Here is a 15,133-nt window from a genome sequence, read left to right as displayed (position 1 = left end):
GCTCTTTATTTGATGGGTACTTCGGTATGTTTGTGCCCTTTTTTTTGGATATACTTGGACCTATAGACATCAAGGGAGTTAAATGTGTGTTAAAGGAGCAAAGTGAGATTACATCTGTCTTCACTGCAGCAGTTTTTGAACAGGCCCCTATGTCTGAAAAAGCTCTCCTGGGATGGTGCCTGAGGTGCAGAGACAGAAGATGACAGGCAATATTCAAAACCTCAAAAACAACTCAAATGTGAAATTGCTGGCCTATAAAAATTATGTATGCTATCCCTAAGATCCATCTCCATACCTGAAGAATGGAAAGTGGCCAATTGAATGCCTTTTTTTTTTAATGGATCCAAAGAAAATCTGAGAAATTACAGGCAGTTGTTGTACACTAATGCTTGTTCTAATAAAACTGTTAGAAAGCATTATTAAATATAAAATTACAAAAAGTATATAAGAACAAGACTTCTTGAATAATAAGCATGGCTTCTGTAAGGGTGTTTTCTGTGTATTACATAGCTCTTGAGTGGTCCTCATATGGACCACTCAAGCATATGGCAAGCATATGGACAGGAGCAATGTAGTACATGTTGTGTCAGATTTTGAAGGACTCCTGAGTGAGTTTAGCAATCATAAGATAAACAGAAAAGTTCTCTTAGGGATCAGAAGGAGGTTAAAGAACAAGAATCAGAGAATCAGAATAAATGATCACAATTCAGGAATTAATGAAGTTGGATCTCTCCAAGGATCGGTATTGGGACAGCTGTTTTACACTTATTTGTGAATGACCTGAATTTTGGGGTAAGCAGTGAAGTGGCAAAAGTTGCCAACGTTCAAAGTGGTTAAAACAAAAAGGGATTCTGAGGTCTAAAAGGGTCACTCAAAGCTTGGTGAACGGGCACTAAAATGCCAAATGTGATTCGCTGTAAGCAAATGTAAAGTGATGAACATAGGGGCAACTCATCCTCCCCCCCTCCCTCCCAAAAATGTCACATGTACACTAATGGGGTCTGAATTGGCTAGGAAGGACCTTAGGTTCATGGTGGATAGCTTGATGAACCGTCAACCCATTTTGCAACTCTGAAAAATTCCATGTTAACAACAGTTAAGAAATGGTCTGAAAATAAAATTGCCCAAATAACAATGCCATTTAGAAACCTATGGGGCGCCTGCACTTAAATCTTTCACTTACAGTTCTGCTCACCGCAACTCAAAAGAGTGTGGAAAGTTTTAGAAAAGAGCACCAAAACTGACCACGTGGCTGAAATAATTCCCCTACGAGGAAAGGTTAAAACATTTGGGGCTTTTAAGGTAGAAAAGCAACACTAAGAGGGGACATGATAGAGGTCACAAAGCAACTTGTTTTGAAGAAGGATTCTGAGGGTATAGTACAGAGTCCCTGCATCCATGAATTAATCCAAAGACAGCTGCTGATGTCTTTCCACCCCTATAGGCCTAGAAGCATAACTTGGTGTTGGCAAAACCTATCAGGCATTGGAGTCCTTCCACAACACCTGGAGCTCAGCACTCCAGGACCTGCTTTGTCCACAAAAGGAATCCTCTGGTATCTCCAGTAGGAAAAGCCGCTGCTGCTGCTGGAGGGGATGGAAAGCGGTTCTCAGAGCAGCTCCAAGGCAAAGAGCAGTGCAGGCACCCTGCCTAGCCCTCCTGTCCAGACAAGTTCACCTGCTTCTCGGATTTTATTTCTGTGTGTGTGTGTGTGTGTGCGTGCGCACACTCACACACACACCAATATAGCTCCTTGCCAAGAGCACAAGAGACCCTAGGTATGCCTTTGATAGGCCCTGGGAATCCAACAGTCTTTTTCTGTGCATATCCTTCTCAAAATAGCCACAAGTAAGCTGAGAAACAGACTCATGCACCTACATGTCCCCACTGAGTTTACTGGTTGAGCACAACCAGTACTGCTTGTATTCTGTTACAGTGGAACCTCGGTTTTCCAGCATCTCAGAAGCCGAACAATTCGGAACCCGAATGCCAAAAACCCAGAAGTAATTGCTTCCGTTTTCGAATGCGCCTCGGAAACCAAACAGCTTTTGAGGCACGTTTCTCAATTTTTTCAATGGATTTTGCCGACCGCCCATTGATGCTAGAATTTCGAACATTTCGGGACTCGAACAGCCTTCCGGAACAGGTTATGTTTGAAAACTAAAGTTCCACTGTATCACATTTGTCCTTCTCCAAGTTTTGTTATCCAAGAATATTATACAAGGAGAATTCATAACTGCTATTTAATTGCCAAGAGATCCAGACTAAAAGGCTATGGCTGAAAAGAGATACTGTACCATATTAGCCTACCCACATGGTTTGCCATCACAGCAGCTTTCTAAAACAGGAAGCCTTGGGATTGTGGTCCACCAACTAAAACAAAGATGATGAAAATGCAGCTGTGCTTAATTTATCAACCATCACTGTAGGGATATCGCGGAGTGGGCAGTGGGGTCCAGAGGGAGCACACAACCCACCAGCAGGCAGCCACAGTCTGCCTGCACGTGTGACCTTGGGGTGCAGGGCAAACTCCCCCTCAGACAAGCCACGGCTGTCGGGACATCGTCCCCTTTATCTGTCCTTTTGCGGTCTCAGTAGTCTGCAGTGCCCTGTCTGTAACCTTTTGTCGCTGAGACCTTTTGTCTCCTTCGTCATACACTGTGCAAGGGGAAAATGACGCTATGGAAACAGGTGCCAAAATAACTTTGTACCACCCCACGATCTCGGGACGGAAGATGTGTAAAGGTCACAGCCCAAAATGTATCTGCCTAGCTTACATATTTGTCTCAATAAAAGGAGGCTCCACAGGACTGGCCAGCAGCTCGCTTCTGCTCACCTGTGCGCAGCTCACCTGATGATCAACCCCCAGTCTTGTGCCTTCCTTCACATCACTACTATGCAGACTAGAGCTCTGCAGGCTCCGAGAAGTTGTAGGATCTCAGACTCAATTTACTCTGCGTAGCTAAGGAACAAGTTAATTTGAAGAATTAAAAGGCTCTTTAAAAACATTCACTTAAAGAGAGCTGATTTGGCCACAAAGAATGAGCTGGAGGGATGCTCAAGACAATCTTCCAGAAGAGGCCTATCCAAGTTGGACATCGGCCAAGGAAGATTGCAACACAAGACAGCTTCTCCAAAAGCACATATTTGCAAGCGGACAGCTCTCAGCAGTGTAAGCTCGTAAAGAAAATGCATGAAATCCTGAGACAGACTTAATACTGTGGTGATTAGGAAAAGGTGAGAACCAGTTGGCAACACAGCTCCCAACTGAATAATTGATATTTCATTATTACACATGCCAGTTATCCTCACCATAGCATACTAAAGTGGAAAGAAGTCAAACTAATGTATTCTTTTCATAGCATTCACATTTCTTCATTAAAGACTTTAAAACCCTCCTTTGGTTCCTCATTTTGTCTAAAACAGAAACCGCTAAGCTGTCAGACTGCAGCCGACATTGTCAAGAAAAATAGTTGCAGTGTTTCCTTATGAGTTCCTGGAACTATCAAGAATTTGCAAAGTAAGGTGGCGTACAGTATGTTCTTCCATTGGTGAATTATGGGCGACAATCAGTCCTGTTAACCTGGTTTCTAAATGTGATTGTGATCATATTGAGAAGGTCATAAGCCTGCTCCTAAATGAAAACAGAGGAAATGTGTGTTTAATCCCTGTCCCTCAAAATAAGATAGTAGTTCGAAGTTTGTTTCTGTAGGGAAAAATCACAATATACATTTTATTTTATTAGATTAACCTGCATCATTCTCCAAAGGAGACAAGAAATGTTATAAATTCTGTGTAACAACTAGGAAAAGCAGTTCACATTGAAATGAATTATCTTATATAATTAGTTAATGGTTTCCAAATGAATAGATTACCAGCATATGAACTGTTCTATAAGAGCTGGTTTATGGATAGAAATGAGTCATAACCAGACTTCCTGAAAACATCTACAACTTTTTTAGTCAAAGAACAATTCTTCTGTATTCGATTACATGAAATTATTCTGTACTTGATTACGTAACACAGGATTTACTTCTACTTAAAGGGATGCTAATGAAGTCAAACAGGAGAAATCTTGTGGGCTTTCTATAGTTACATCTGATGCATAGTGCTGAGTCTCTCCATAGATTATCCAACATTTGGATTAAATAAGCATCCAGTTTTAATTTTTAAGACTAGACTGTGGAAGCCATAGATATGGGGGGTCAGGAGTTCAGGGCACGGCCCCCTTCTCACCATCACTCCAAAATTAACCCACAGAGTAGAAAATACATACTTGATTAGTAAATGGTGTGCAGAAAAACTGCTCCCCTAATTTCTCCGCTGATCCCACTCAGGTACCACCAGATGTTCTGCAAGGCAGGAGGTATGCTAGACTGCAAAGGCTGGGAACAAGCCAGTTTGTATAGGCTCAGAGGTGTTTATAGTAACAGTTGCCCTTTTATGTAAAGAACATATTCTGTCTAAAGTCCCTAGTGTAACATGGTCATGGTTTAATTTTAATCAAATTTTTTCCTTGTTAAAACAGAGTAGCCTGAAAGTTGTCTGCTTTAGAACAACTTGTGGTCAATCTTTTCGCTGCATCAAAAAGTGTTGTATCTATATGTAAAATGTTAATTGAGATGAAATTTGGCCATCTTATGGCTACAAAAATCCCATGCGAAGCAGATCTTCAAATAGAAATGCCTAATGAAAAATGGAACGAGCTTTGGGGGGGGCAGGGGAAACCTCTGAGACCAGTCTTAGCTCAGTTGAGAGAAATATAATTGAAGCTCCTACCTAGGTGGTCTCTTTCTCCTTTGCAAATATCCTATATGATACCAGGTGTACCACCTCCCTGTTGAAGGAGATATGGGGAGACTGGCTCCTTCATACATATGTGGTGGTTTTGCAAAGCTGTTCGATCCTTTGAGACCTCAATTTTTAAAGAACTTTGTTTAATAAATAAAATCGAGTTAGAATCTTCTCCTCAGCTTCCTTTGGTTGCAATAATGGATGTGTCTACTCCACCAATTCCTCATAGAGTACTTTTAAAAATTTCTCCTTGCAGCGGCATGTATGGATATTGAGAAGAAGTATAGCAAGATCTAAAATCTACTAGGCTGAAGTCAAGTTTACAACATGTAAGACTTCATATATATTAAATGTGAACTTTTGGTAATACAATACATACTTTCATACAAGACACCTAAAACTGTAATAAAATGATCATATGCACATAAGCTACTAGCATATCAATTTAAAAGTTGTTGTTTCTTTTTACTATGGGGACACTGAAGAAAATTATTTACTTTTTAGAATCTATGTTTAGAATTTCCATTAAGCCAGAACAGCAATTCAAATGATAATAACCGGACAAATTCTTCAAGTTGCTATTAAAATAATAAATTGCATAAATAAATAAATCTGTTTAGAAGAGCCAATGGCAGCTGGTGCCCACTTGGCCTGGTAGTGCTAAGAGGCCACAGGTCATGGTCAAGTTGTCCTAGTTTTCTCCCTATCCTACTCCCTTGCAAACATACTGTTGACACCCAAGCTTTGCTTTTTATTATTTATTTATTTAGTCCCAACTGGAAACTTCTCAATTTGGTACCAAAGGAATCTCTGCTGCCAGAGGAGGAGACTGATGGAATAAACGTTTGTGTGGCTTCCACCTGTCCTGGTTCTCTCCCTATCCTCCTCCTTTGCAAAGAAACAGTGGATACTTAAACACTGTAGTCTTATTAATACATAGCCCCTAAGTGTCTTACCTTGGTTCAGAAAGGGCCCTTGCTGTCACAATTTCTAGTATGCATCCATGCCATAATTAGTGTACCAAACATAGAAGTATTAAGAAGCGATAAGTATGTAAATGACTGCAGCCTGAATTTGTTAGTCTTAAAGGTGCCACACTGGACTCTTAAACATGAACCCCATATATTTCCAGGCCTTATGGAGAATTATTATTCCTCTGCCCCCTGCAGCTCAGAGATGAAACATTTCCAGACTTCTAAAAACTGAAGGTTTATCCAAACAGAAACAAACTTCTACTCTTCCACATCTCAGTTTATTTCTTGATTTGGTGTACAGTGGTATCTCGGTTGTCGAACATAATCCATTCCAGAAGACCTTTAAACTTCCGAAAAGTTCGACAACTAAGGCGCAATGGGTGGTTGGCAAATTCCATTCAGAAAGTGGAGAAACATGCCTTGGAAGCCATTTCACTTCTGAGGCACGTTCGAAAGCGGAAGCATTCACTTCCGGGTTTTTGAAACATTTGGCTTCGGAAACGTTCGACAACTGAGGTACCACTGTATTTCCAAACAGAGACCAGGTCCCCCCACTCCCCCACACACACACAAACATCCTACTTGAGATGAAAGTATCTGACATGGCTAAGAAGCAGTTGGTGTCAGAGGTTGTGCTGTGCAAAGGCCTTGACACAATCTTGCAGTAGCGTACGCTTGGCAGAATCCCAGACTGCATTCCCTGGCCAAACACCTGAATATGTTCTGTATGTTGCAACATTTAAAAGCACCTTTCCAACAAGCAAGCAAGCCCTAAGCATACTGCTTGTTTTGTAATCCTGCCCAATGCAGAAGCTGTGCTTACATTTCCACCTTTGAATCTTGAATTCAACAGATTTGCAGAAGTGTATTGGAGGTAACAAAACTGCACTGCTCTGTACTTTCTCCCACTCCCAGTCCTTTGAGGACTGGTCAAGAGGTCAGAAACAGATCCAACAACCATGCCAACAAATTAAAGGCCACAAGCAAAGAAGGCATTCAATCCTCCTTCCTTCTCTTGAGGCAACAGCAGTGCCCTCCAAGAGGCAGAAATGCATCTTGCTCTTTCACTTCAGTATTGTACTCTCAATGTACAGGACTTGCCTCCATATACAGGAATTGTAACGATCTGAAACTGTACCTAGTCTTGCATAAAAGTCTTTCTGCTATGCAGCTTCAGAAATTATTTTGGGGGATTAATTATATGAACAGCTTGTCTCAAACATTTGTTCATCATTCTAAAAGAAAGTGTTTTATAAACAAACAAACAATACAATACAATACAATCCAATAGGGGGAAACAGGGAAAAATCATCCTCCCCCCAAAAAAATTTCCAGTTCTTTTCTTTCTTGGCCTTCACATCTCTACCTCTGCTTTTTCATTTCTACATCTTTTTTCAAGAAAGTGGAATAAAATGCAGGGAAATTAAGTGGATTGGGACCTAGGGGAACAGGGTTAAAAAGCACAATTCAGCCGTGAAGCTCACCATGTGACCTTGGGCCAGTTACCATCTCTCAGCCTAACCTACCTCACATCGGGGACTTATGAATGCCACCTTGAACGTCTTGGAATACGCATACCTATATCCAGCCTGCTGTCCCTGGTTTTGAATGGGAGGAGGGGAAGATCTGAAATCATGAAAAAACCTAAACTTAAACAATAAAGAATCTGGGAAACAACCAAAATATTCAGACCTAAAAACTTTGGACAGCAAATCCAGCGTGGCTGCCTGCTAGAACAGGCTTGCCTGGGATGGAGTATGCAGGCAGGTTGTAACCCATGCTCCCATATTACATGTAGGCTCTGCACACTGCATTCTCATCTGAACCATCCCCTGCAGCTTTCTGTAATAGCATTTTAAATTTGCCAAAGTGTTTTATACTCTTTTATCCTCACATCAACCCTGTAAAGTAGGTCACAGTACAATTTTAGCAGAACAGCAAACAAAACAGCACTGCCATCTTAAAAGCTAAAAATTGTATTATGGCATAAGCTTTCGTGGGCTAGAGTCCACTTAATTGGATGCATCATTCTTTGTAATACATTAAGTTTATGCAATAATCAAGGCTGGGTTAAAGTGGTTGTGAGCTTGATGCTCACAATTTCCAAAACAGGGGTCTCTTCTCCTAGAAAGGAACACCTGATATTACAAAATAAGACTCATGCTATCTTCTAACAAATTTATTTATGGCATACGGTTTTGTGGTGTACAAAAAAATGCCCTGAGCATGTGAAGTATTACAACCCTCAGCAAAACGTAACAAAAACATTTTGTAAAACCCGATAAGCAGAAAGCAAAGATAGAGACCTATGACCACAACTTCCTCCCCGCAGTAGGCAAACAAACTTGCAGAAAGTATCGGGGTGGGACTGGAGGAGATGCACAGACCGCGACCTCCTCCGAACTTTCTAGAGGCCTTGGTGAGCAAACAAGCTTGCAGAAGAGGGGTTTTTAACACTGCAATCCTAACCTTCTCTACTTACAACCAAGACCTATTGAATTCAGTGGGGTACTTCCATGTAAGTGGAGTTTGGATTGCACCTTTAAGAAGGCAGTGAAAGCTGAGTTGAACAAATGAGACGTCTCCTTCAGACTTTCTGACAGAAATCTCATGGGCTTATTAAATGGAAATGCAGATGGGACATTAAGTAATAATAATAATAATAATAATAATAATAATAATAATAATAATAATAATAATAATTTATTTATACCCTGCCCATCTGGCTGGGCTTCCCCAGCCACTCTGGGCAGCTTCCAAAAATAAAAAAATAAAAAAATTAAGACACTGCAATACATCAAACATTAAAAGCTTCCCTAAACAGGGCTGCCTTCAGATATCTTCTAAAAGTCTGGTAGCTGTTGTTCTCTTTGACATCTGGTGGGAGGGCATTCCATAGGGAGGGCACCACTACTGAGAAGGCCCTCTGCCTGGTTCCCTGTAACTTGGCTTCTCGTAGTGAGGGAACCGCCAGAAGGCCCTCGGTGCTGGACCTCAGTGTCCGGGTAGAACGACTGGGGTGGAGACGCTCCTTCAGATATACTGGATATACTGAAGACATTTTCTTCATGCTACCAACCTTCCAAAAGCCTTCGGGAGCAAATACACTTGGGGAACAGGAAAATAAGTACGGCATTGGACTGCAGCCACAATGGCCAAGCTGCAGGGAGGGCATGTGGGGGTATTGGGTATTAATATTCCTTCCCCAGCTACCCCACTCCCAACAGTCCATCAAATGCAGGGATACCAACCACAGTTGAGCATTTATTCTGTTCTTCTCTCTCTGTATTAGCAGATAATTAAGTACACATCATGGAAGATCTCCCTGTCTATTTCGGCTTTGTTGATGTGTTGGTTAACTGTCATGCAGCAGGGTAGGAAAAGTCAAGATACTTACAACATTAGAACAATTTGTGATTAGTCTAAAGCTGGCAAGCCACTCAGGTTGCAGATTAGAGATTCTCTTAAGAACATTCCCTTGTGAAATTATTTCTCATAACACAACCAAGAACTACAGATAATGGGTACAAAAGGGATATAGAATTACTGTTGCCACCACTTATTCAGGGACACCCAAGCCAATACTTTCTGTTACGAAACTGCTAAAAGGAGTAAACAACAATAAATTGCAATTCAATGTCTGTTTCAGAGTTCATATGGCTTCCAGCAAAAAGAAGCCTGTGCAAAGTCCATAAGCACCAATTATAGGGACACAGAGCTAGATAAACAAAGTACACATATAGACCGCAAGAGTCCACGCTAAGATGTTTTCTCAATTACACAGCAAATACTGTGCATGTGTGTGTAAAAATATTAAAGAAAAAGTCTTACTTCAGCTGAACTAATATCTATAAGACTACTAGCTAGTTGTGCTATTTCAAGTACCAACAGAAGGCTCTCAATAAAAACGTTTCTCATTGGTTTAGGCAATAAACCATGCCTTCTGAGTTGTATGGTTGCTAATATGAACCCAAAAGCACAACACAGACAGCAGTATACAAGGAACCCTGTATAGTAGGTCTGTTGTTGGACTACAACTCACATCATTCCTGACCATTGGCTATGCTGACTGAAGCTGATGGGAGACCAACATCTGGAGGGTCACAAATTCCCCATCCCTGCCCTATTTCCTCCCAACAGTGTACTCAATAAGAAATGCACTAAAAAAGGCTAGAAGATGGATGTTGGAAATGTGTCATCAGAGAGCTCTTTACACTACCTTTGCTAAACATTACTTACGGCTCTGTTGAGCTGGTATTGCAAAATTTTGGAAGATGTTTCAATACTGAAATAGCCTTGTCTTGCATGGAAAATTACAAAACACAACAAGAAGGTCATGGGGATTATTTTCAACAGCTCCACATAAGCAAAGATCACTGTAATTTGCAACAAGTATTTGCTGGCTTCCACGCATATAGGTAAAGAGTCACCAGTCAGTAGCAGTTTCCCCTAACAGTTAAGGTGGGGCAAGGAGGAAAGAATGTATACTTAAGTCCAGTTATAAAAACTGACTTGGTCTAGGGAAAGCTTCTAAGTTATTGTTGAGGAGAACAATATTACGAAGTTTCACAAAAATGCTACAACCACAGCCACAAACTACAGTGGTACCTCGGGTTACATACGCTTCAGGTTACAGACTCTGCAGGTTACAGACTCTGCTAATCCAGAAATAGTACCTCAGGTTCAGAACTTTGCTTCAGGATGAGAACAGAAATCTTGCTCTGGCGGCGCAGCAGCAGCAGGAGGCCCCATTAGCTAAAGTGGTGCTTCAGGTTAAGAACGGACCTCCGGAACGAATTAAGTACTTAACCCGAGGTACCACTGTATAACCATTAACAACTATCCAGTCAGAAATGAAACTATATTTTGTATCAATGAACTGAAATGTTAAGATTTGAAAATGAATCCACGCAAGACTAAAAAATATATATAATACTTTTCAGTGTGTAAGACTATGTTTTTCCCCAATTTTTTTAAGTTTAAAATTGGGGGTCGTCTTATACACAGAATGTTTAAAATATTTATTTCTTAATTTTGGGCTCAAAAAATAGGGGTCGTCTTATACATGGGGGCATCTTATAGAAAGGAAATTACGGTAAGTTGCGTCCCCAGTCCAGCTATATACTTACACTAGCAAAGATACATATACAGAACAAGCATGTAAGCACAAACACCTTAATTGTTGCTTTGTGAATAATTGTCCTTTCCTGTCTCAGCATGTGTTTGAGCTATCTCTATTGCTTATATTTCTGAGAAGTCAGAATGTTTAGCTGAAAAGTTTGACATGGTGCAAAAAAAACAAATACAGATTCAGGAACCCTGTCAGTTATCCTAGAATTTATTGAACAAAGAGTGAAAGTAGCAGTCTATAATATTGTTCCTTTGAACTGAAGCTAGGTTAGAAATAGGATTAGACTCTGAAATGGCCATTTATCTGACTGGAGCTCTGCAACCATGCCATAATGGACTACTGTTGATAACAGTTGAGAGTCCTATTATTCTCACTCTGGTGTATCTTAAGGCGCTCCATTTAATGAAAGAAAAGAAATACAAGTGCCTTTGTTTTGATTTGCTCAATAATTGTAAAGTGTGGGAAGGAAGTATATGACTAAATCTGAGGAGGGGAAAAACCTTCCATCCTGAAGCATACAAATAATGGCTTCTAAACTGTGGCCAGAAGGAGCACTTTTAGTTCATTTCTGCACACTGGTTAAGTCTAGGAGGCACGTAGTGGGTTCTCAGAATAAAGACTCCAGACTCCACAAGTTCTAAATTTGACATGCACAATTTACTTTAGTAATATCACTAATTTTCTGTGGTGCCATTTTCAATCCATGGCATCAATGCAACACAAAAATAGAATTTTTTGAAGACTGCCAAGTAGAAAGGAAAAACAAAATCTGACCTATTTCCATTACTAAAGCTTGCTGATCCTGAAAGTGATCTCAATGGACTTTCTGGAAGAGTTAAGTCAAATATATTTGGGCACACAAAAAACTTGGGTTCAAAAAGGGAACAATTCACTGTCCCCTTTAGGCATAATATTTCAGTAAACCACAACCAAAATTGTTTTCATTTTTTGCCACTTCCAATAATCCCATTAGTGCTACCACTGCCAGTTTTTTTCCTCCTATGAGCCAGTTGTGCGAAAAGTTTTAAATTCTCATCAAATAAATGCTACATCAAATTAAAGAGTCTTACAATACCTGTCTTGATTAGTAGGAACTATGAGGTTTGCAACAGGAAACAATATTTTGTTTCCATTTGAAGTAACTCTTTCATTATTATAAAACAGCACTACAGTGGTACCTCTGGATACGCACACCTCCAATTGCATATCCTTCAGGATGCGAATGTGGCAAACCCAGAAGTATTTTTCTGGGTTTTGTCAAGCGTGCATGTGCAGCAGCAATCTGCCGCGCTGTGCACATATGCAGAAGCAGTCTACCGCCATGCGTGCATGCGCAGAAGCAGTCCCTCTGGCTGCGGAAACCTTGGAATCTGACCGGAGATCCAGAACGGATCCCATCCGCAACCGGAGGTACCACTATATTTTTGCTAGTACAGTGGTACCTTGGTTCTCAAAGAGCTTGGCTCCCGAACAAATTGGCTCCCGAACACCGCAAACCCATAAGTAAATATTCCAGTTTGCGAATGTTTTTTGGAAGCCGAATGTCTGACGCAGCTTCCACTTGACCCCAGGAAGCTCCTGCAGCCAATTGGAAGTCGCGCCTTGGTTTTCGAACCATTTTGGGAGTCAAACGGACTCCCGGAACAGATTAAGTTTGAGAACCAAGGTACCACTGTACGGGCATATTCACAAGACCTGCTTGTGGGACTGTTCCCGTGACCGGCTGGATTAATATCCAATACACTTAAACCAGTGTTTGAAATTAGCCAGGCACATTTTGCACCTTGCTTTCAACCACTTTCAACCAAGTAAATATGCCTGGCTGCTAGGGTGGCACTTGACACTTCTACCATCTGCGGGTGCATGCCTGGGGATCATTGGATCTGGACTGTTTTCACAAACTAATACCCAGTGGTATTTTTCTAGAAAAAGGGATGCTGGAACTCACCATGAATGCCTCCTTTTTTCTCTTATAATGGCAATGGCGACCTCCTAAGAGGTGCCGGAACAGAGTTCCACCAGTCGGACTGAAAAAAGGCCTTGCTAATACTCCAACCTGTAGAATTCTATCAGTTATGTTTTATCAGCACAATCAGAATGAATTTCTGGAACCAAAATGCTTCTTCTGTGCAGTCTGAGCAGGGGCAATCACCATTAAGAGAGAGATTCAAAAAGACCAATATATGTGTGGACTGTCCCTGGATCAAATGACGTTTCTTTCTTGAGTTATCAAAGCTCAAAGTTGTTATCTGAACTAGCCAGATGCTTAACTGAGAATCACAATCAGACTTCAGAGCTGTCTTGCCCCAAAATGGCAACTAAACATTCCATTTTGGTGACTAACTTTGGTTTAAGGAGCCATTTGGCACCTAGCTTATATATCGGAGTTCCTAACACTGATTTAAGCCAGGTTATTCATTACCTCATGTATTAAGCAGCACATGAAAAATTGCTTATGTTGATTCTATTTAATATGTTACTTCTGGAAGCAACTGAAATGCCCAAAGAACAGCTACTTGGGGATTAAAACAAAAAACATCATTCTAACATAGCTCAGCAATAAGGAACAAAAGGGAGTTTCAAACAGATAATATTCCATAGGTCCAAACCACTATCCTTTCACAAAATAAAGCACTGCTATTTCATAGGGGGGAAAACCCTGCCCAGTCTACAGATGGATTGATTTCATTGCTGCAGAATAACAGGACATTACTTAATATAGCTAGCCAGTAGCCATTTTGCATACTAGTACATTTTATATTCAAAGAGCGTAACAGAGAAATGGCCAAGGCAACATTGTACATTTGTGAGATGAGGCAATTTACCCAAGAAAAGGAAACGGAAGTATGGGAAACTGTGTTTAATAATTATGTTGGTGCCTCAGAAGGAATCTGTAAGCTGATCACCCTCAGGCAGATCTAAGTAAGTTTGACCAGGTTGTGAAAAGCCAATTTCTCTGAAAGGCACGTGTAAAAACTGTGCAACAACTCCTAGGATAGATTTTCATTACTGACTCTGCGTTAACACACATTTGACTTGAACTGACCCAAGCTAACTCTTGAGCAAGTGCAGTGAAGCAGTATATCGCCATACCTGTTTGCGGGGCTGTTCCCGTGACCAGACTACCTCATCGCATCCATTGCTTTACGACTAGTAAGAACTGTACACTGCTTTAAGAAAGCAGCGCTACAAATGAAAGCAGGAAACTCAAAGCCAAACAATGGCAACACCAATCCTAGACATACGAGGTCTTGGGCGCTTTATCCGGTACCAGCAGAAAGGAAAGAGATTGATTCATGGACGCAGCAATTTCCCCTCTTGCCTGGCTCAGCACTTACCCTTATTATTATCTGTGCAGAGCTCAACCTAAAGACCCAAAAGGCGAAGTGGCAGAGGGAGAGAGAGGGGTCACCTGCTCTTCCTTGGTCTCTGTTCCGCCCTGGGCTCTTCTGCAAAGCGATTCACACGTACACCCGCCACCATCATGACACGTACGTTAGCTCACCCCCACCCATTCTTCCTTTTACCGGAGAGAGACCAGGGAGGGGCTGCGAGGGGGGCTCCGGGAGACCTGGAATCCCCCGCCAACACCCAACAGCACTGAGGAAACAGCGCTCCGCTCCGCCGCAGCGTCGCGTTCACACGCCCCAGACGACTCGCCTCCCGCGCGCGCTCCGCTTCCCTCGTCGCCCGAGTTCTGGCGGAGACGGCGGGGCTCAGCGAAGAGGAAAGGCTTTTCTCCCGCCCTGCTTTCTCCCTCCTTGGCTCCCCTCCTTCCCTTTCAGGCGCGCCGACCCCGACACGGGAAACCCACTCACACAAGCCGAGAGCCGCCGCCAGCAGCAACGAGCTGAGCCAGGCGGCGAGCGGAGCAGCGCCTTGCCTCGGACTGCAGCCGCCGCCGCCTCCTGGCGCCGTTAACGCCGCCACCGCCACGGTCGCCGCTGCCATTTTCCTGCCTCCACCTCCTTTTCCTCTCATTGTTCCACCCCCGCCCATGGTTGGAAGAGGGGTGGGAGAGCCTAAGGGAACCTCCACGCCGGTATTGAGCCGGAGCGCTGTCAATCACGCACACCTCCTGAATCCAGCGTCTTCCTTCTGGCCAGGCTCTGCCCTTCACTTCTCACGTCGCAGGGCGATTGGGAGCTCGGGATTTCACTCAGCCATGGGAGGGCCATTGAGAAGAGAAGCTGCCCGCCCACTTTGGGCGCCTGTCACGTGACTGGAAGCTACC

At 42.3% G+C, this 15,133-nt stretch overlaps 1 protein-coding gene across 2 annotated transcripts in view; it reads right to left on the bottom strand.

Annotated features, from left to right (window-relative positions):
* The window catches only part of LOC310704767 (myelin protein zero-like protein 1), a 36,293-nt gene extending 21,379 nt beyond the window's left edge, over window positions 1–14,914 (bottom strand). For both annotated transcript variants that reach the window (XM_083498736.1, XM_083498735.1), the window contains exon 1: window positions 14,718–14,914. In XM_083498736.1, the coding sequence (XP_083354862.1) occupies window positions 14,718–14,898 (181 nt within the window). In that variant the 5' untranslated portion in view covers window positions 14,899–14,914. The remainder of the gene's footprint in view (window positions 1–14,717) is intronic.
* Window positions 14,915–15,133: the final 219 nt, after the last annotated feature.

The sequence above is a fragment of the Podarcis liolepis genome, assembly GCF_965112155.1.
Source record: "Podarcis liolepis genome assembly, chromosome: 4".
Classification (NCBI taxonomy): domain Eukaryota; kingdom Metazoa; phylum Chordata; class Lepidosauria; order Squamata; family Lacertidae; genus Podarcis; species Podarcis liolepis.
The sequence above is the reverse complement of the archived record's forward strand: the minus strand, read 5'-3'. Positions and strand labels throughout refer to the sequence as shown.